Below are 23,424 nucleotides of genomic sequence, written 5' to 3' on the forward strand. Positions count from 1 at the left end.
TACAAAAGTAGCTTCTCTGAATCTGAACGCACCCGTCAGTGACCTTGGGGACAATTAGACTTTCTCTCCAATCTCAGCAGGAAATGAAAGCAATCACTGCTGAGTGTAAGCTTGGAGATCTTTTTTTTAAGGTCTACTCAGGTATAGCTAGAGGCTCTGTTATGAGCTTTGAGAGATTCCAGTGGAGCCATGTCCAGCCATTATCCTTTTGTGACTCCAGAATGTTACACCCTTGAGAAGCTGGGGATGGACTCTGACCCACCATTTTTACCATGTGAAATGTTCACAAATGGTAGAATGAAATAGCATAACCAGAAGTAGGCTATGGAGGCAACTCTGTTGTTGAATTTTGTTGTGTTGTTTGTTTGATTCGAGGTTTTTTTGTTCATGGGCAGCTGAGCTGATTTAACAGCTTCTGCTGTCTACAGGGTTAAGTCTTGATCTTTCCTTGTTTGATTAATTTGATATAAATGCACAAGCAGCATTAGTGTTGCAACTGTATGAGCTCCCTCTAGGAGCTGTGAAACTTCTGTATTTTCAGTCATCAATTCCTTGAAACTTACTGTAGTTTCCTAAGTGTTAGTGTTATGCTAAGGAGGTGGGTGGCTGGGAAGACCTGAAATGCCTGCAAGCGCAGATCAGTAGTTTGGGTTTGGACTGAATTAATTCGTTAGTGATTTGTGAGGGAATCACAGCTTTAATCCTAGGGTATAGTACATTAAGCTTAAACACTCACCAGTATCTCAAGGAACAGGGCATCATCTGCCTGTTAAAACATTTGTTACTACATTTCTTCTTATTCTCATCTGTGGGAAGGAAAGCACTAGTAAATACTACCAGCTCTTCCTCTGCTTCTTCCATGCAGAGTAACCTATCCTGACAACAAAAGGAGCACATCCAGGAATGGGAAGGTGATGATGCAGGCATCCACAAGAATTTCTTGAAGCAGATATCAGTGCAGGATTTGTGGTCACTGCAAGGGCAGTGTGGCTGGTTGCAGACTCTGGACTTACAAACATACACAGTGGTCTGTGTATGGTAAACGGTAGCCTTTCCAAACCTGTATGCTTTTAGATAGCACTGCAAAACCTTACGATGCTCCTCTGGAATGACATGACTGTTTTTGTGACTAGGGCAGAGAGCCAAAGCCTCTTTGTTTTTATGAGATGTGCTTCCTGTTCAGGGACATGCTGAGTGAAAGGACACGAAGCCTTTCCTAGCCAGGTCACAACTCCTTACGCATTCAGGTCATCATCTGAAGTGCTTTCTGCTTCTGTAAGAACAGAGGAAATGTTAGATTTTGGCACAGAGTTCTACTGACATGCCATTTCCAGTTAGTAATTAATGTTTCTGAGAGATGTGTCAGAACAATAATATGTACAGTGCCAATCAGTGCAGCCCCTGGGAGATGACTATTGAGGCCGGTTCCTGTATTGGTCATGGTACTTGCTCCATCTGAGTGTGACAGCAGTGTCACCAGTGGATTGCAAGGCAAGGTTATGGCTCTAGACTAACACAAGTAGTCGTCTGAGGGGGAATAACCTCTACACAGTGTGCTATAGAATGATGAGAAATGTATCCTGTTTCCCTGACAAAAAAAAAAGAGTACTCACCAAGTAATGGTGGTTACTCAAGTGAACGGTAATTGCACTAAAACTTATGCAAAAGGGACTGTATTTCACGATGTGGTATGCGGCTTTCTCAGAACTCCAGAAGAGGCTGAGGAACTCCTGTTGTTTTTCTCTCAGTTGTCCACAATGTCATTTGAGAGGTGGGAAACTCAACGATTACTTCGTCATGAAGTGCTGTGTGGTGGCCCTGAAGAACTTCCCATCTCTGTCCAGCTCTGCCATGGAAAAAGGCAGCAGTGTTCTGTTGATTGGTCTTGTTGCATATTGGTTTTGGAACCTTCATGTTTGTGGCTTTTTGCATTGTGATATTTGCAAATCATACCATTTATTAAAGCTATCTCAAATAGAGTTGTAGGATTTTTACGCATAAAAGCTTGTGAAAGACTATTTTTTGCTTTAATTTAGTTTGCAGGAGCTGGATCACAGCCACTTCCTACTGACTCATTTGGTAGAAAGTTCTTATTCCCATTGATCTTTGATTTGTTTGGTTAGTAGGAGGGTTAGTGGGAGGAGAGCAAGATACAAAAGCTTCCCTCCAATCTGCTGTTAACTACTTACGTGTTTTTATGTCCATCATCTTCCTTCTGTCTGTCTGACAGTCCTGTTGAGCCTGAGGCAGTGTTCTGGAAGGCTTTCTAGTTGCAGTGCCTGGCAACTCCTTTCTGCTCCTCCTCAAAGGGAAAAAAGCCTTAACTGTAAATGGACTGACTGGGAACATTGTGTAGAAACAGCTGTCTGTAAAAATGGATGTTGACTGGATTGTGGATGTTGCTGGGTAAAGCACAGGTATAGAAGTGGCACATGCTCGCATGTATAGCTATGAACATATATGCACCACAGTAAGGACATTTAATGGGGGAGTTTTTTCTTTCTGATTCTAAAGATGGAGTTCTGCTGTTCAGCTCAATACTTCTGGCCCCAACTCCTTGTGGAAAGCAAGAAGAAATGAGTTTTATTGTAATGAGTGGCAGCAGACAAAAGCAATGTGTTTTTATTCTGTGTCCTTTAGCATAGTCTTTAGCTAAATCCTAATCATTTTAGTAACCTGCTGAGGGATGCTTTGAATATAGTATTAGAGAAACCTTATGAAATAAGTGTATTTACCTACTACAGAGTTGTAAATGTGCTAGGATAGTAACTTTTTTTTTTCCAGAAGGAACTGCAACTCAGTGTCTAAAGCAGTCAGAAAAGCACAGAATGCATCAGTCCTGGGAACTGTACTTCCTATAGTTGTGTTGGTTGGCTATGCTATATTCCTTACAGGTAGTGTCCGTGCCAGCTAGTGTGTTTTCAGGTGTTCTCAAGATGATTGAGCTGCTCCAATGATGCACACTTTATTTTCATGAAGATGAAAACACTGGTTCAGTAGTTTAGCTGAAAAAAAAAGTTCTTTGCATGAATATTTGATTTCAAAGATTTGCATAGGCTGTAGGGTGCCTTTTTGCTGTTTTTCTTTCCAGTGGGGAATCTTTGCAATGGCTGTTTATGACAGAAGAATTGGTTGCTGGATATGGAAATGGTTCCTTCATCTTGGAATACAGTGTAGTTATGAAATGTCAAGGTGAACAGTGGTCAGCAGCTAAAATATACTTAGATCAGTGTAAATCTAATTTCCTGCATGACACAATATTTTACTGGGTAATGTAAAGACTTCTTTTTCCTAAGATCCAGACAAAATGTGTTCCTACATTCATTTTCATATGTTTAAGCTTCTACAGTATTTTCTTCTAGTTGCTGAAATTTGTTTCTCGTGTTAATCTGAGAAGTCTCACTGGCTTTTGGGGCAGACTGAGGATTTGCTGAAGCTAAAGCTGGCAGGTTGAAGGTATTGATAAGGCATTACTTCTGTGTTCCCGGCTTCTTCAGCTTTTCCTGCATCTCTTTATCTACAATTGTTAGTATACCTAACAATCAGACAGGGTTTTTTTGTTCACAGAGTAAGTGATATAGCTTATTAATATATAAGTATCACGTGGGAGCTAATGAGAGACCAGGCTACCCTATGTTACTACATAAAACATTTCAAAATGACCACTTCTGCCATGAGCAGTTTATGAATTCAATGCAAGGCAAAAGGTAGGTACATAAGATGAAAATGACATCTTACAGTGCATTATGTTTTCTAAGCTTTCTGTGCACTGCAACTCACTAACCTTCCTTCCTAATCTTTTTATTCATGTGGTGTTTTGCAGAGGACTGGCAAGCTTGACAGTGTAGCTAAGTATATTCACCTCTGAGTTATCTTTCAGCATTGTTTCTTCTCCGGCTTATTTGTGCTGTCATTTGTCTTGGATTCTAGACACTTGGCTGCTAGAATAAAATATCACGTGAATCAGTAAAAGTCAGAAGAATAAAAGAATTAATCTCTGTAACTATACATGAGTCACTTCTAGACAGATGTTTTATTTACCAAGCATTTTCTGTCGGTAGTTTGTTGGAGAGCTGCCTGCTTTGAGTGTAGTTGGTCAAAATTTGAGACACATTGATAAGTTTGAATGAGGTAACTATTTTACTTGGATTGTTTTCATTCCTACTTTGAACAACCATCCCAGTGAGAATAAATGTGCAAAGACAATTCTAAATTTTGCATCCTGCTAAAACACACATGGCTGTTTTCGCTTGGCTTTTGAGCTATACTTCTGCACGCATCTACTGGCATGTTTGGAGACAGTAAATATAGGGTGGAATTAACAATTGTACAATCTTCTAACAATTAGAAGTAACTTTGTAGAAACACTGGCGAAGTCTTTGCCCAGGTTGTGCATGAGGCTGAGCCTTTTTCCATAATTTCCTAGAATTCTCCTTCTAGACCTTTAGAAACCTTTCCCAGTTCCCTTACCAAAACCCAACATGATACGGTCACCATAGTAAGCAAGGTCTAGAGGGTGAAAATAGGTTTGGGACCCTTTAATCTGTACCTCTAAGGAAACACTTGTCTATTGCCTCTAAAATAAACATTTTGATCAATAAGCTCAGCCAAGTATGAAGCAAAACTATATGAAATTGAATAAAACAGAAATGATCTGTGTGCTAGTATCCACCAGCACTACAATTGCAAGTCTCAATCTGCCATTTTTGTGAGGCACAGATGGGAAAAGGGTTTTTTATCCAGAAGTAAGGTCTCCCAAGGATTCTGTTGGCCATAGCAGCGCAGTTGTATACTGCTTGTCTTTAAAATTCTTTGTCCGTGTCTTTGACCTGATAAACAGCAACTTTTTGTTTAGTACAGGTTGACCTGCAGTCTGCACTGAGATATGGTCACTGGATTATACTCAGTGTCAGTACATTTGTCCAGGCCTGCTTCTTGTGTACATACAGGGACACTCTGCTTAAGCATTACTCATATTTGCAAACTGTGTGAAACTCTGCTGAGTTATAACTCAAGTTATGCAAGGCTGTTGGTAGCAGTTGTGCTGGATACTGCGTCAAAGCCCTCTTTCTTCAAAAAGATAGAAATTCGGCAGGTTCAGTCTTGTACACTTAAAAATAACAACTGGATTTGTGTGTTATTACTGAGACTGATTATAATTGGTTCTTCACGAAGAGAGTGACTGGGCACTGGAGCACACTCCTTAGGGAAGTAGTCACAGCATCAAGCCTGCTGGAGTTCAAGGAGTGTTTGGACAGCGCTCTCAGAAAGATGGTTGGATTTGGGGCGGTTCTGTGTGAAGTCAGGAGTTGGTGATCCTTGTGGGTCCCTTCCATCTCAAGTTATTCTATGATTCCATGATTTTGTACCGTATGAATTGAATTGGTTATTTAAAGTTGGCTGTTTTTTCTACCTGCTTGCAGGTTGCATGGCCGGTACCATGAAATGGCACCAAACGTTGTGCCCATGGACTATACAAAGGACCCGGATGTTAAACTACCTATGCAGCTTATAATAAACATGCCTGAGCTAAAGGTAAGGCTTCTAACTGCTCACAAACTGCACCTTATTAGCTCTGTGAATTGCTTGCCAGAGATTTTGCAAGGTAAGTTTGGTGCCTTGGGGTGGTGTGGCAACAAGGTCTTTCCTTTGCTGTTATTGTTCAAGGGCGTAGCCAGGCACAGAAACTGGAAAATATTTAGGTGGATGTCTCTCTTGCAGAGATAGTTGGAATAGAATTTAAAGGAAATGAGAAGGAAACAAAACTAAATTTTATACTCTTTCCACTTCGTATGTAATGTCCCTTAGAAGCTAGTGAGTTTTGATAGGGTTGTTTTGCTAATGAGTCCCTTAACACCATTGCCTAGTACAGGAATATAATGAGTATGTGCTTCACTATAGTTTAAATAGTTACAGAAATGAAACCTATGATGTGACACAGGCTTTTCCTAGAATTTATAAAATGTTTCTTTCATCAGCTGGTTGAGAGATGTGCAGCCTTTTAACTCCTAAAGCTGTGTAGCTCCTAAAGCTAAGCAATTCAGCTCTGGGTTAGTTTCTTATCAGCTGTTTGCGTCGTCTGTGTCCTTGACACAGTCTGTGTCCTTGACTGCCAGGGCATCAGTGTAATTCTGTCCTCTGTAGCTTACAAAGCTGACCTTCCTAGCTCATCTCTAATGAAATGAATGACATTTAATAACTCATGTAGGTGCTAGAGTTCAAATAAAAATTATGCTTTGTCCATTAAGCTGCTCTGTGTGAAGTAGAAACAGGATATGAAAGTAGTGTAATTCAAGGTTTGTTTATTAATGAGATGTTAAGACCAGCAACAGCGTTCCGTAAACCATTAGTTTTCAACAACGTTATGTGTGCAAATGTGTTGAAATATCTTTTAAAGGACCGAAGTTATGTGCCTGTGTAGTTAATGAAGAAGAAAGTGCATCCGGAAAAGTAATTACAGACTTTGAGAATAGGTGGTGTAAAGATCTTGCTGAAATGTTCTTTTCAGTTCATCAATGCATAAAATATCTTACTGAGCATTAACTGTTCAGATATCGTGTAAATATTTTAAGTATTTCATGTACATTTTACATAACACAAATATTTGCTTGCTTTTTTTTTCCTTATTATTATACAAATTAAGAAATTAGGCAAATCTGGAAAAATCCACAGTACTCTGCAAAAGTGCCCTGTGTTTTACTTGCCTCAGACTGAGTCTCGACTGGAGATAGCAACACCAATTTCTAAGTTGATTATCAAGAATTAGATTGTTTAAAACACAATTAGGCATCTAAATCAGTAGCCTGAGGTGAGCTGCTAGCACAAGCAGACTTAATTGGGCCCCTAGGCTCTATGGTGATGTAGATTGTTAAATAGGTAATGGAGATAAAAGTTGGGAATTACAAGGCTTTCTCTACGCCTTCTTTTTCCTGCTTATGAGATCGTGGGTTCAGATGAATAATAATATCAGGTGAATAGAGAACAATGATGTACTGCTTTTTGAAAGGACAAGGAGATGCTTCATGAAGTTACCAGATAGATGGCTGACACAGCACGTGAAAATATCGAGGAACTTATTACCACAAGACATTCTGGAGACATCATGAATGTCATCAAAATGATTTAAGTGCTTTTATAGAGCAGAATTCTGCAACTGTTGGTTAGTTTTATGATTCGTATGTAATCTCTAACTCCAGAAGTCCCCCAAATATCCATTGCATTAATCTTTTTGAAAATGCTTTCCCTGTCTGTAATGGTTCCCACTTAGAATTAGGCTGGTGGTCTGCAAGAAGTGGTAATTATATAGCTGCTGTGTTCTGTCTTTGGTGGTTGTTTTTTTTTCCCCTTAGAGGCAATCCATAGACCAGATGAATTTATTTTTAATGTCCCTATGAAATTTGTCCGAGATTATTTAATTAAAAGGACTTACTCTTAGCAATTAGCAAGAGCCAATTCTATGATGCTTACCAGCTAGTACAAAATGAAGATTATTTATGTTGAAATAGGATTGTTTTCCTAACTTACTGACATGCTGGCATGTTGGATGGGCAGATGTATATAAATGTACAAGTTAGTGTACGATATCAAAAATTACTAATGGTCTTACCTATCTGAATGTAAAGTAATTGCATTTTTCAGTACCTGGCAGGGTAAAATAGCCTGTGCTTCTCATCATTGTGGGAGTACCTTGGTTGTATTAAGCCAGCTACTATTTTGCTTATACATGAATATTGCATTTTTATCTTTGTGATTAAAATGCATCACCCTTAAGGAGTTTTGATTCACTCATCCATTGTTGCAAGTAGTTTTGTATCTCTTCAGCATGTCTCATCTGTAACTTATTCATTGCTTTAGTGTCCTAGGTGTTTGTACTGGTGCTTCTGGTTTGGAAAATCACTGTTTCTTAAGTTTCATTTCATTACTGAGCCAGAATCTCTAGGATATTGATAACGCAATATGAAATTCTCTGTCTTGGTTATGTAGCTCTGAAGCCCTTAACTGCCAGCTGGCCAGTAGTTGCTTTGGGAGAAATTAAGACAGGCCCATTTCAGCCTTCAGTTCAGAAGAAAGTGAATAGCGATAATCACACGTGGGGTTTTTTTGCTTTAATGATATAGGATCAGACACTTAGAAAACTGTTCATTTTATGAAAACATTAGACTACTGGTTTTACAGGACAGCATGATGCTTAAACTGAGATATAAAATGTAAGTTTCATTTTGAACCATAATTAGATTTTGAAATACAGGAGCATATCTTGCTGCCATAGCAAATATAGATGGTAAAGGCAACAGATTAAAGAAGTGTATTTAAAGTGGATCAGAATCTGTCTTCTTGCACCACGTCAAATCTGTGAAGCTTTCTGACCCAGCTGTAGAATATATCACAAGGGAAATTGAACTTGATTTTATGCCAGTGACAGGACAAAATTCAGTGTCAAATTTAATAGTTTTTTCTCAAATCTCACGAGACGTGGAAAACTTTAGAAATATTGCTGATTAACCTCTCATTTCAGGAACAGAGGTTTTAGGAGTGCATAGTGAGAATGCCTTCAGTAGCTAGTGAGCTTGTTTCCAGTAAAATAGCAGTTGAATGAAGATAATAGATCTTACTTCCCTCCCTGCCACGTCTTTCAAAATATTATCAGTAAAGGATTTTAAAATGTCAGCAAGGATATCAGCCATAAACCTGGACCAGTCGCGGTCATGAAGAATTTTACTATCCCCTATACAGATGGGGAGAAAAAAGTCTTTCATCCAGAGTTCATTTTCCAAGCTATCTAGATGTTTAATACAGAAAAAAATAATGTCCTTAACCTTTCCAACTTTCCCAGACTGCTAAACAAATTGTTAGTGTTCATTCTTGAGTAAGTTTTCATCAAGGCAAAGACTAAACTGATATTTGGATCTCAAAATAGAAACAAACAAACTAAATGTCTATTGAATTTTAATAAAATTAGTGATCATTTCAATGCACCTGGCTTTTTTCATATGTGCATTACACTTCTAGTTACTGGCAATGTTCAGCTCAATACCACTGCAGATTCTGACAAATGGATAGAATCAATAATGCACTTTTCTAAATTAGATTCTGCTGGTATAAAGAAACATCTTTACTTCACGCATTAATGTTTTGAGCCAGGGTAAATTTAAATGTGATACCTGTGTTTCAAAGAAGAACTAACTTAAATTGGTAATGAATTTTTCACTAATTCATGGTTCTTAAGTTGAAAGCCAGGGCAAGCAATAAATAAATAAAGAAGGGGCAGATACTTTAAGTTGATTAGGTCTACCATTACACTGAAGTTAACAGATCTAGTTTACTCCAACTGTTTCGTTGTAGTCTCTGTTCTCTAATTTTGACCATTGTGGTTACACGGGCAAAAATGTCTAATAAATTAATGAGGGTATATAAGCATATCTGAGATTACAGCAATTAATACTGCAAATTTCTAGCAGCGATCCCCTCAGTGTGAAACCATGTAGAAAGGGAAGATTATTTCGAAACAAAACTGATTTCACTTGCCTTATCTCTGTCATTTTTTCATAGCTGGGTGTGGGAATGTAATCTGTCTGTAGAGATCGCATATGATCTGTAGAAGTGCATGTGTGGCCATCGTTGTTGTGGTGTATACATCCCTCGTTGCCAGAACTTTCAAGCTGGTATATGGTGATGCAGCAATCTTTGTGTCAAGAGTAGGTTATAAAAGGGCTTTCTAGAGGGGAATGATTCTTGCTTCACTCACTTTACAGTCTGTTGCTTTCCATTTTTGGCTCGCACGCTAACTTCATTGATCCTCACAGGCCTTGTCATTCACTGCAGCGGTGAGTGAGGTAGTTCATAAATCCGCACACCACTGAAACAGAATGAGCAGCAGGCACAGGAATCAGTCAGGAGGAAGAAAGGACACACAGGGAACAGTAAATTGGTCACACTTCAGAATCAAAGTTAGCACCTTATTTTTTATAAGTTTGAACATGAATGTATGCATGCTGCTTCAAAATAAAACAAAACCATTTCCTGAGATTTTAAGCAGTGCTTTGCAGGCTGCTTTGAGTATTTGAGCATCTCTGCTAGTACCACTTTCATGGAAGCCCAAAGAAAAGATCACTGTGTTTATGTGGATGTAAAACTGAGAAGCATTTTGTAATGACTGCTCAGCCTCTCTGGCTTAGTTATCCTGTCCTAAGGAGAATTGTTTCAGATTTACTTGCAACATCTTCCAATACATAGTCAGCTTGTGCTATAAGGATAATGTGCTTCAAATTAATTGGTCAAACTGCAAGATGATTGCAAAATGGGTGAGGCAAAAGGACAACACAGTACTTTCATGTGTTTTTTTCACACCTCTGATGGAAACAAAAGAGCAAGGTGTAACAAATGGCATGGTCAGATTTGACTACAACCCCCGGCATGAGGCCAGTGGCAATATTCTTAGGAAACTAGCGGCCATGATTTATCATATTGTGTTCTAAGTCCGTATGCCGGAATAGATGTGATAGTGTATTTAAAAATATATAGAAATACAACTAAGTACAAAAAGCAACGGTTGAGAAGATAGGTGGCTCTTCTATGAGCATTATCTCAAGTGGCTTCAACATCAACAATTTGCAAAACAGCCGAGTTTTAGCTGTTGCAGTTCTTCATTGTTTCTGTCTCTTATTTTTATTGTGAGAGGACGGAAAAAGCTTTTTAACAGACAAATGTAGGTTTCCTGTCGTAAAAGGATTCTTTCTTAAACAATTAGTACTTGAAGGAAAACCATCTATGAAGGAACAGTATCGTTTTCCCCATTGCTCCCTTCCCCCGTGGCTTTTCCTTTAAATATGATGGAACCTTAATCTGTGCTCTTTAGAGTAGAGGTAATGAAATTACAGAAAGGATGTGAAAAGTATCTGTGAAGGTAAACTAATACTTTCCATTGTGTAAACCACAGATCTACTGCCTGAAGACACACAATATGAGAAAGTTAAAGGAGAGGAATCAATATGAGGAAAGATTTTATTTTTCACTTAGATTTTAGAGATACATTTGGCAAACAGTTACTTAAGAAATATACCCAGGTCCATTAAATTCATTGCTGACCTGCCGGTATTTTCAAGGCCTCTACCATGCCAAGTAGATAATTCATCTTACTCAACCGCAATATGCTTATGCAGTCAGTGAGACCATGGCTAGTACTTAGAACTAAGAAAGTCTTGGGTTTGATATTCATTGCTGATAAGGATATTTGCATCTGTGTAGTCCTTGTTTGTTACTCAGTGCTGCCTCTAAGATGTCAGTTTATAGCTGTTGCTATGACGCTTAGTTCTGATGGGGTTCATTCTGAAGAAGGTAATATAGCAGTTTAGAAATTAGAACAATAGCATTTCTAATGTGATTTTTTGTTGTTGTTCAGTCAGACATTGAGCATTCCCTAATATCTGTATGTTTAACAGATACGCTCTTATTTATGTGCTTTGAGGAAGAAAGTGGGCCTTTCTCATCTGTTTCAGATGAACTGAATCCTGCTTTGTCTTGGTGATAAGCTGACCATCGAAAACCAATTGAAACAACAAAATCAATTATTTTTCTGGAGTCACTGTCCATATATGTATTCGTAGGGCAGGTGTATTTCCAAGCACTCAAGTCAGACACTCCTTGCAGTACCCACTGATGCGCATCTGCTATGGTTCTTATACACATCATGCAAATGATGTGTTTGGATCGTTAGGTGTTCTTTTATAATAACTTTCTCTCAGCCATCTGGCTAATTCTGGGGCATTGGTTTGGTTCTGTAACTTTTGACAGCTGTGACTGTGCTGGCATCTTTTTATTTTTAGGAATCCCTCTGCAGTTTTTACTCTGTATTTTGTTTCTTTCAATTTTCTTTGGCCTGTTTTTTTTTTTCTGCCTCTGGACAGTGAGTTCAGCCTCAGCATGAAGCTCAGAGCACAGTGAGGTCGTTAATCTTTACTCTTTGAAATCTGTAGGAATATTTCTTATTGTGGAGTTACTTCACTCTGTAAGCCATGCAGCAGAATTTTAATATGGTATTGTCTGACTTAATGGTCTGTCATTTGGGACCACGACTCTGTGGTTGTTCCTACTTCAGCTGTCTTTTAAAACAGCCTTAATCTTCACCATTATTTCAGCCAGAAAGGTTGGAATTATCTTGACATTTGGGAGTACTAAAATCTCTGGTCTTTCTGATTGTTCTAAGAAATTACACTCCTGATTTGATTTCTGAGAACTCACCCACCCATAAAAGACTGACAAACACAACTGTGCTGTTTGCCATTGGATGGCTGTTTGCCTTTTGGCAGACTCCAATTGCTACCATGGGAGGGAATCCTAGAGTGCAAACTGCTCAAGGACATCTCATTAGGTAGTTAATGTATGCTGAGACCTATACTGCCATTAAGTAGCAATCTCCTGATAAATCAGGTATGCTCTGAGGATGCGAATAACCCTTTTAGCTTTTGTGTGAAAGTACCTCAAAGTTATAGCCAACAAGGCTGCCAAAATATTCTCTTACATTTCCCAAGGGGTTTGACTTGCTAAGTGTACTTAGATGTAAGACAGGCTTTTCCAAACCAGGTCTTGTACCTAAATGCCTCACCGTTTCTCTGTAATTGCATCCTGGAACATGCTGCAAGGAGTCATCCAATAGTGAGTCTACACATGACCAATCACCTGAAGAAAGGAGTGCTGCTTTCCAGGAACTAGATGGGCTTCAAAATGTTGTCTGTGTGCACAGCCACAACTCGCTATCGTTTGTTTTCCTAGTCTTTTAACAAAAATCCTTAAAAATTAAAATGAACTGAAAATGGCATGTTGCACTGTGCCCGTATGTAACCTGTAACTGGCACACGAAGAATGACATAGAGGGGCATACTTTCATTGGGTTTACTGCATGAGCTGTATTTATTTTCATTGGCTTTTACACATGAGCTTTATTTACAGTTCCCTTAAAATATTTCAGTCCAGGTTGGAGCAGATTGAGTTTCTATTTTCCATTTCCCTCGTAAACTTGATTTGAAATTTTTTGTAGATTAGAGCTATGTCAAAATTTTCACTATTTCATGTTGTAGCAAAATATATTTTAAATTTTATCTCTGTGTGGGTGACAAATGTCATTATGCTTACAAATTTCCCTTGTGATTTCAATTGGACATCTTCATCTTCAGCTCTTGTTTTAAGCTGCTGCACACCATTGAAAGTTGTTGAATTTAACTTTAGACACAGCTGCATATTAGTGGTGCGCAGCCCAGTTCTTGTTAGCTACTTTATGTTCCTATAATGCAAAAGATGCTATATAAATGTAAAACATCAATTTGTTGATGTAAGTCTTGATCTGTGCATCTTGCTTGTAATTCTTAGCTTCCAGGGGCATATAAAAATATTGTGTTCTTCAGGTGCATATGTGCTATGTGTAGAGAATATCAATAAAGAATTCAAGTACACTGAAGAATAACACTTTCTGGCCACTTACTGCTCAAATAAAGCTGTTTTATGAATTTTTATTTAAAATAATGCAATGGTATTATGAATGTATGTTAATGAAATTTTCAGGGGAGAGGAAACCTGAAATGGATATATGTGTGAGCTCTTGAGGTTTCACAATACTATTTTTAAAATCAAATCCAATGCATTTATAGGAGATCAATATTTTGATTGGCATTCTTGACTTCAGACAGGATCTATAGAACAGCCTTGATCGGATGCCCCTCGCAGTCCAGGTCATGTTCATGAGTTTTATTCCTACTCAGTTGAATTGATTTATGCACATTCTATAGAAATAGCTATGAATTCATCTTGGTTTTTGTGCTGCTATGGGAAAATTGTTGTTTTGTCACCATGGAAAGACGTTTTATTACTAGAAAAGCATTTATTCTGGACTTCAGAGCAGTAAAGCAACTTCTCTCATGCTTGCTTGCTCTTGTGTTTACGGTTTTAGAATGCTGTCTTTTGAGGGTGGCTGTCTTACCAGCTGGATTGGTAGAGTGCTGGAATAGGACTTTAGAATCATCTCTGAAGAAAGGAAATTTAGTTTAAAACTCTAGACTTCATATTCAGTTCAACCAGAGGTTGGATGTTTTTTATAGCAGTGACAATGAAAGACCTTTCTACAAGATGCTGCTAGGGATACGATTCTACATCCTTGATGAACAGACTTGGTTTGATTGATGGTTCATTGGTGGTTCTGTATTAAGAAAATAGGTAGCTATGTTTGCTTCTTAAAATGCTTTCATAAATATTAATCATTCCTCCAGCCTTGGGTCAGGTGCCACCAGGTGGTGGAAAGTCTCTGTTTGTTTTGTTGACTTCCCCCGTGGTCTCTTCTTATGTCATCCCATCTGCATCTACTAGCTTCATAATGGGGGAACAGATATTCTCTTGACTTCATCAGTATGACAGCCTGGCAGGAACGAAATTTATGCAAATGATATTCGCACTCTTAGTACCTTTATACTAACATTTATAAAGCAGGTGCTACACGCAGGAGAAATGAGGTCAACACCAGCGTAGACAAAATGAGTGACAATGGAGCTGAGAAAATCCAGGCAAGAAGTAGTACTGTGCAGCAGCATGCTTTACTGACACTTTTTGTGCCGTAACATGCAAGTTTACATTTTGGGATACGTTTTGGAAGGAAGGAAGTTATCTTCAAGAAGCGATCTTCAAACAACAAACTACTATTTATTTGCAAGGAGTATGCATTTTTGCTGATATTCCAAATAGGTGTTATTTTTTTGTTTGGTTGTTTTTTTGTTTTTTTTTTTTTAAGTAACAAAATGTTTGTTTTTACAGGAGAATCCCTTTAAGGAAAGAATTGTGGAATCTTTCTCAGAAGATGGAGAGGGGAGCCTCAGCTTCAATGATTTTGTGGACATGTTCTCTGTGCTCAGTGAAATGGCTCCCAGAGAGCTTAAAGCAATCTATGCCTTTAAGATCTATGGTAATGCATTGAGATACCTTTGTATGTGTTTTCTAAGTGTTTGCTGAAAATAAATGAGTATGAGAGTTGCCAGTGATCTTTTCTTTGCTTCTTTTACTGTTTAGATTTTAACACAGATAACTTCATTTGTAAAGCAGACCTGGAAAAAACCCTCAATAAGCTGACCCGAGAAGAGCTAACGGCAGAAGAAATCACTCTAGTTTGTGAGAAAGTGATAGAAGAAGCTGACATGGATGGTGATGGGAAATTAGGATTTGCAGATTTCGAAAACATGATTTCCAAAGCACCGGACTTTCTCAGGTATTAAGAAAAAGATTGTCACTTTGCCCATTTTCAAGTGTTCTTTCTGGCTGTCGACTGTGTAGCGTAGTATCAGAAATATCAGGCATAAAGAGAACTGAGTTTTACCAAGGAACTGGAGGATGACTTCTTACCCTAACTCAATTTACTTCTCCAGAGCATATTCCAGTTCTGTCCTAACTTAAGCCTAAGAGGTCAATGGCTTTTAGTTATCCCCTCCTTTTTTTCTGTCCGTATTTGTGTGAAATTTTCATCTTCTAGAAGCTCAAATACATGATGTTTTCAACCAAGGGTCCCTGTTGTCTGTATAGGAACCTGTCCAGTGTGCCAGGATTTTTATGTACTAATTTTTAAACAAAATTACAGATGTAGAGTGTCATGGCAGGTTTAGTTTCCTTTTTTTCTCCCCTTAGTGGAAAATGGGAAAGTGTTGCTTTATTGGCAAAGGCTACGTGGGTTGTGTGAATGTGCATAAATATTACATGCAGATTACAAACCTATATGGAAACACATTGATTATTCTCACCGAGAAGGTGAGAGCTACAGGTTCATACTGGTGGCATAAAATAGATTAAAATGATTAATTACTTCATGCTTTTTTTTAACATCTACTGCTAAATAGAATTTTTTTAATAACAGATTTTTTATATGTGGCATTTTTCTTAATACTCTGTAGATAAAGCCCAGCTATCTTTAGGCAGAGTTTTCGTATGTGTTTTGTGTTTAAAGAGACCTTGTAAAAAGAACAATTATTTTTCATTTTTACACATTGGTATGATGTTCTGCATAAACTTACACTTGAGACTGTTATTCAAGTAGAACAAGAATAGAGCCAGCAAAGAGAAAGAAAAGCAAAGAAAGAGCCAGCAAAAATAAGATAGACCCAGAATGGGAGGTGTTCACATTTGGAGCTTGGATCTCTTGGCAGTGTAGGTTGAAGCTAAAAACCTAGATCTGTTTCTCCCCAAATTTCAGTGGACTGGATTATCTGTATTTAATAATAAACACATGATAACTTGATAACTTTTCTTTAATAGTCTTTGTTCATACACACGATAGCCAAGCTGCTAGTGTGGCTCACTGGTGATAATTGCTAATAACAGAAGTTTTAACATTTGGGAAGACAAATAATCCAACAATTGTCCTGCAGAACACAGGAGAGCTTTTTTTTTTTCTATGATAAATTAAATTTCTGAGGAAAAACATTGTAACACAACAATTCTGCTGTAAAGCATGAGGTTCCTGTGAACCCTAGGAAACATCAGCATCTGAAGACTATATGCTGCAAAGTCAATGTGAGTGTCTTCCATACATTAGAAATATATCTGGCATTCCAGATATAAATCAAATACTAATACTAACATTACTAACTAATAACTAATACAATACTAATCAAACTTAGCAAGAGGAACTCTTTTGGAACAAGATATATATCATCATTGCGGTGAGATTCGGCTGAGTACATATTATGATATCTTGTTTACACATATTTATAGCAAAAAACCCCAAACATTTTCTGCAGACTATTTTCTGTATAGAAGCTGCTGGGGTCAGGTAGAATTTCAGTTAGTCAATGAAAAGGCTGTGCTGTACCCACAAGGCTGGTAGATAGCATGGATCAAACATGAAGCGTCAGCAGAAGCTGTAGTTTCAGAGGTTTCCTGTGCCGTGACTGATTTTACTGCTGTGTTCTAGAGGCTTGCAAACTGCCAACTAAAAGCAGGATGCTGTGCAGTCCTGTCCTTTTCTGAGAATGGCAGAGTAGTACTTGCCACCATATCTATTGGAATGGGTGTCATCATTATTTTTCTTTTCCAGGCTTCTGTTGTGTTCTGACATCAAAAACCCTACGTGCCAGTGGCAAACATATGCCTGAACTATCTTCTTGATAGTGCAAAAAGATTTGAAAGCCTTTTTTCACCTTGGTAAAATTGTCCCTTTTGAAAATCTTTAGCAGATGAACAGGAGAAGTACCAACCCATCCATGTCCAGAGACAGCTGTAATTTCATCTGCTTTTGAGTATCTCCATTTTTTGTGCCCAGCTGAATACTTTCCAAACTTGAATTTCAAGGAAATGGAAGTACTTATTGATTAATACTTTCAGCTGCTCATCAGCTCTGAAAATTAGACACACTGCATCAAAGCAGTGGTCACTTTTGAAAACTGATTGTTCATGAGCGCTTGGAGATGGAAAACTTCAGTATTCAGAGACTTTGTTTTGAAGCCGTAGGCAATCAACATTTCTGAATGCTGGATCCTAGAATACCACATTGGTGCATTGGTGTGATCCTTTAGAAAATGTTAAGTATTTTTCCAGGCCCCAGATTATTTTTGTTTGCAGCAAAGAAATTCTTACTCTATTCTTTTCCTGTTTCCCTGCCAAAAGCCACTTCTTTGCATCGTAAGAGTACAAAGTGTAGGATGCACGGCAGTTAGGTTTTATCTGTGGCTTTGCCGCTGCTTCACCATGTGATCTCTGCAAAGCTGTATGTCATGCAGCTTTGTCTTCTTTACTTCGTTAAATGAGTCCCGTGCTTACCTGACTTTTGACAAACATGGAAAATTTTTATGCTATCATCTATTCAAATGTAAAATCTCATTACTGAGGAAGAATATCTTCTTTACCTTATTGATAGGAATCTGCCCTTCAGAGGTTTTCCTTTGCAGACTCATTTTTTTGAAGCACTTATATCATAGACATCAAAGCACTGTTATTTTTTTTTAAGCTGCAAGACTGTTATACATATTTAATACATACAGCAGGCATTAATTTTGACACCACGATCCAGGCTTGTACTCGATATGAACTAAAGTTCACACGTTCTGTGCTGACTGATTTTTTTTTCCTCATGTCACCACTTCCTTCTCAAACCTTTACTTAATGATACAGTGTAGGTTTAATCTCTTACAGTCAGCCTTTGCAAGCTTTGTGCTGCTGTCAAGCAAATGAAGATGCAGTTAAGTTTGTTGCTTGATTTGCGCTGCTGATGTTGAAGACTTTTTTTAGAGACTAGAAGAAAACACTGCTCATTGTTGACCAGGGAAGATGGTTTATGCTTTTTTGACTGTTATTCTGGAAGCTTGAGTAAGCAGTAAATAAGTGGTAGTTGCTAGTTCAGAAAAATTGGTTTCAGTAGGTTTATTTTGCTCAAAACGGTTATCATTGAGAAGCTGCGTGTAGTTTAATGGAAGCATTTGGACTCTGAGCTGGCATTAGCTAAGTGTTCTGTTCTACAAGACTGGTTACATTTTCCACAGGAAATTGGTTTATAAATCATCCGGGAAGTTTAAGCTTATTTGAAGGCCTGAGGGCGAAACATACTATAGCAATCTGAAACGGAGCTTGAGAAGAATATGGCATTAGAATCACCTGGGAGCTGCCAGACCTGGACAGAGAAACAGCAGATGAAACAGAAAGATGTCACTGTAGATGTGCTGCTCTGAAGCCCTTGTGGGCCTTTCCTGCTGTAACAGTTGACATCCTGACTCTACTCCTATCCAAAGCTGAAGCGACAGCAACTTTGTCTCAGCATTTTGTGCATTTTCTAAGACCTGGTCTAAAGGGCAGATGATCTAGTTCCTGAAGACTAAACAAGTAACAGATTGGCAAGAGATTATTAGTGAGAAAACAGAGGGAAGAAACCACTTTTAATCAGTATTTTCTTATTAGTAAAATGCTTAATTTTCAAAGTTCAGAATGACACTCGGAAATACAAAAATAATCTTGGACTTTGCAAGAGTAACATCAAATTTGTCTGCCTAGTTTGACCTGCTTAGGAACACAAATGCTGTGCAGTAGCAAAAGTGCCACTGGGAAACGTTTTGCTTTGCTGTATATCCAATAAAGAAGTCAACTGGCACTTGATTTAATCCAGTGCTCTGCTTGGCCCTCTAATCAAATAATTTCAGAAGATGGCAGTTTCTCTTCAAATATGTAAATCTTCCTGAGAGCCTGAGAGAAGGCTTGCTATGCAGATAACTAGTTAACAGAAATGCCTTGTCCAACCATGGATTTTAACTGCCCTGGAGAATGAGACAATTTGCAATGATAAAATGATAAATCTATATTCTGCAGTTGCCACATGAACCAGAAAATAAGTAGTCATTCTTGCTTTATTCTTTATTCTATTGCAGAGAGATTTGAGGTTTCCTGTCCTAGTGTCTAGCTTTAGCTCATTCTAAAAACTGAAGGCATTTGCAGATTTGAGATCTGCACCACAAATTTTTGTCTACATCTTTCCTGCACTAAGTGTGAATTTTTCTTAGGGTGTTATCAGTATCTCATTGTGCATGTACCATGTTGTAGAATAAACTCTTTTATATAAAAGAAATATTATCAGTGCCTCTGAATTTCTAGAATTCTACCAGTGATCAGAATCTCTTCTCTTACACACAAAGAGAAGGCTATTCAAAATACAGCATTTTTTATTACTGACAGGCTAATTAAACTTTATATGATCAAGGATGATGATTCTGACTTTACTAAGCTTGTTGTCTCAGTCTGCAACCAGAATTCAAGTCCTTTTAATTACAGGATTTAATTCATGGTACAGTACTTTGCACATCGGGACAGCACATTTGAGAAGTGCTTGGAACTCAACTGCAATAAAACATAAACACAGTCTGTAAAATGATGTTGTGGAATGAAGAACTGAATCACAACTATTTGGTGAAATTGCGGATATGATACTGCAATGCTGAAAGACCAAAAAGTTACCCTGGTTTTGTTTTTAAAGTGGTATCACCACCCTATATCCCCATCGTTATTGCAAGATGCAAGGAAAACATGAGTGTACAAGTAAATGCTTTTTTTTCTTACAACGCCAGCATTCTGGACAGAGTAATTATTACTCTAGGATCCTCAACAGAATTATCCCTGTTAAGTCAGGATTTCAGAATATTGAACTGCATACTCAGCTCTTTTTATGGATCATAGTGCATTCCTGCTTGCCATGTAAGTTGACCATTTTCCAGATATTGACAATTGATGCATCACTTGAGCAGAGGATTTTTCTGTGGGCAGTAGAGAAGAAAAACCTTACTGGAGTTTCCTTCAGATGTACTACAGTTGTGGGCCTACAAAAACTCCCAGTTTAGCAGCACACGGACTGGTGTTTCTGTTTGTGCTTTGCCTGTGCCTGACCAGGGGAGCGTTATTGCCAGAACGTGGACGTGTGGCTGGAAAAAATACTGACTGTCCAAATCTCTGTAAATTTACCAGCTGCTTGGTTTGGCCTTCTGCTTACTGAATGCTGAGTCAACATTTTGCTCTGTCAGATACTCATTTCCTCTGTTAGGCAGTAAGTGGCCTGGACTAATGTTGTAATAAATTGCCCCAGAGACTTAATCAGTGGCAGTTTTCTGGAAGTTTTCTCAAGTAAATATTGTATTATCAAACGTCAGAAGAAAAGTGAGAATATCCCCATCGCAACAAAGCATAAGTACATCAAAATGGCAGTAATTTCCAGGTTAAATATTAAGTCTCTTCACTGTTAAAGTCCAGTAGCTTGGGTGCAGGCCTGAGTATTGACTTTTGGGTCCTTGTCAAGAGTTCAACCTGTGGCTGAATATTAGCATTCCTTGCATTTGGAGTAGCTTTATACGTAATTTCTTACATTATGTGAAGAACTGTCTAAAAAAAGATTTTTGCAGGTTGAATGGTGTAGCTGCATTCCAAAAGTGATCGTGTGGTTTTATTATCAATCCATTAATATCCTCATCACAAAACATATGACTGAAAATTAAAAAATGTCTCCCTGTCCAAAAGATCTTAAGAATTCTAGTAAAACCAGAGTTCAAAATTATTAGATCTGCTTTCAAAATGAGAAATTCTTTAAATGCTGTCACTCTTCATCTTATTATAATTCTAATACCAATTCATTTTTTATACTTGATCTTCCTAATTGTTAGACATTCCGTAAAAAGGAGTAAAATTTAGTAGGCTTAGGAATGCATTTCATCTTGAAATACTTCAGCATCAATGGAAATGGGCTTCAGGTTTTTTTTTTTGCTTTCTCAAACGTCCTTACTAGGAGAAAGAACAGGAGAGAACAGAGATCCAGAATCTTTATGGAACACCTTTCTTTACGTGTTCTAAGGAAAATGTTGCTCGTAGTGATAAATGTTTGTATCTCTCTTAATATTTTTGTTTCCTTTGCAGTACTTTCCACATAAGAATCTGAAGAACTGTGTGCGAGCCAGTGTTGTCAGAATGATTTGTCAGTCCAGCCTATCTGAATCTCAGGCGCTTTGGGGGCTTTTGTCCTCTCCTTGTGGCTTCTTCTCAAAAAATACTGAAATGATTCTGGTCTGCAAAGAGAGAGAAGCATCATTTGATCTGCAGGATATTTGGAACAGTCGCATTTTTATCTTCGCTGCTGGCCAAGCACTCTGGCAAAGATGGTTGCTTGCTGGGTTGTGGTTACTTGCTTTCTTTTTTCTTTTTTTTTTAACAGGCAGAATCAGAATGTTACTAAAGCTATTTCCACATAATTTTTATATTTATGAATATTTAATACTGCTCTTACAAGCAAAAAAAGAAAAAAAGAAAAAAGATTAGCTTGGGTGACTTCTCCAAGAAAAAAAAAAAGCATGGGCCTTAAATAATGAGATGCCTCTATCACTGTGTTGTACAGCTGGGGATCTTGCACGGAAATAATCTTACATGAAAGAACTGCAGTCAAGATCCAGTTCCCAGTGTTGAAGACAACCACATCCCAGGTTTGCCTTTCAGTCACTGAAATGGCAGTTGCTGGGTTTGGTGCTCACCTTCAACTGATATTTTATGGATTGTCACGTCCTTATGAAACTTGAAATATTTGCATTTTGTATATGATTACTGCATATGTGATTCATTTCTTCCCAAGAGAAACTTTGAAACTGCGTCCTTATTCTCAAAGGGAGTCTTGCATTTTACTCATTCTATGGTCTGGTAACATTGAATAGAAGAAAACGATCATCTATAATCCATGAAGAAATTAAAGAAGCACAGCACTATTACTAAGGACATAAAAAGACATTTTCTATCTAAACCAGCTATGCAATCTTTCCCATAAAGTGCATGAATGCAGCTCAGTATTTCTCTTTCCTCTCCAGCTGGAAATCAGCTAGATTTCTTCTTCTTTTTTTTTTTTAAATTCCAGTACTGTCTAGGTACTGGGGCCTGGAGACAATCATACATGTATTACTGTTCTAACAGTCAATAGAAGGGCTCTGTCACTTACATGGCTTCTGTATCAAAGTCATAACTATTAAAACTTTTGACGCATTTTGTTGTGCTTTGAGAATTTGTGGGCTAAGCGCATTAACTTCCATTCCAGTCGTCATTCCAATTACTGTAAATTTAAGTCTTTCAGGGCTGAAATATGCTTATTCAAATAATTGATAAAGTATAGAAATTAATCATTCTGCTGTATCTATAGGCATGACAGTGCTCTCTACTTTGGAACCTGTAATGGTGGTTAAGCTTGAAGCTTGGCTTGCTGTTCAAATATACACAGTATGCATCAAGAAACATTTGTTTAGCAGTATGGTTGGCTGTTAAAAGCCTCAGTGGAAATTTTGAGTATCCGAGGGGTAAAAGACCAACTTAACCTGAACATAATGAAAATGGAGCCTCTATATCTGCAATAATATTTATTTTGGACATATTTTAGAGTGATCATATTTTAGTCAGTGGTATTTATAGCATTTTACTACTTCCTCCTCCTGGCAACCGCTTACATAAAGGACTTGGAGCCTGAAGTTCCTTTGATTTACATACCCAAGTGAAAAGTAACATAAATCAATCCTGATACTCAGTTCTGATTGAGTACAAAGAGATTCAAGCCTCAGTCTTTATTTCAAGTAGATTAAGTTAGGTGAATTAGTTGATTCAGGCATTTCACAAGATACAGACATTGAGAGATGATGATAAAATTACTCGCTATTCATCAAAACATCGGCCTGATAACTTCCTATTTCTTTCAAGACAAGGTTAATCATTAAATCCTCGTGGGATGTGTTTTTCTGTATCTAGTAATACATATCATAAAATAACGGGTTGCAAAATTCTGGGTTGGGTTATTAAAAGGATCTTGATTGACTTCAGAGGTCAATTTCTTTTGGCCTCAGTGTTCTTTTTCTATATTTTAAAATTTACATTAGCTAGAATTCTTTATTCCCTTCCTGACGCTGTGTGTCA

General features: G+C 37.9%; 1 protein-coding gene and 1 long non-coding RNA gene across 8 annotated transcripts in view; one reads left to right on the forward strand and one right to left on the reverse strand.

Annotated features, from left to right (window-relative positions):
* The window catches only part of CIB2 (calcium and integrin binding family member 2), a 43,768-nt gene extending 21,259 nt beyond the window's left edge, over positions 1-22,509 (forward strand). For 2 of the 7 annotated variants that reach the window (XM_021406756.1, XM_021406754.1), the window contains 4 exons: positions 5,424-5,535; positions 14,794-14,941; positions 15,046-15,241; positions 18,501-21,392. In XM_021406756.1, the coding sequence (XP_021262431.1) occupies positions 5,424-5,535; positions 14,794-14,941; positions 15,046-15,241; positions 18,501-18,543 (499 nt within the window). In that variant the 3' untranslated portion in view covers positions 18,544-21,392. The other 5 variants (XM_021406759.1, XM_021406755.1, XM_021406760.1 and 2 more) reach the window with 4 other exon arrangements.
* On the reverse strand, positions 1,153-2,295 carry LOC110403505. Its single transcript, XR_002441693.1, has 2 exons — positions 2,190-2,295; positions 1,153-1,273 (listed from the first exon to the last, which is right to left on the reverse strand). It is a non-coding gene; the product is annotated as an uncharacterized LOC110403505 (long non-coding RNA).

This window comes from Numida meleagris, chromosome 9 (genome assembly GCF_002078875.1).
Source record: "Numida meleagris isolate 19003 breed g44 Domestic line chromosome 9, NumMel1.0, whole genome shotgun sequence".
In the NCBI taxonomy this organism is placed as follows: domain Eukaryota; kingdom Metazoa; phylum Chordata; class Aves; order Galliformes; family Numididae; genus Numida; species Numida meleagris.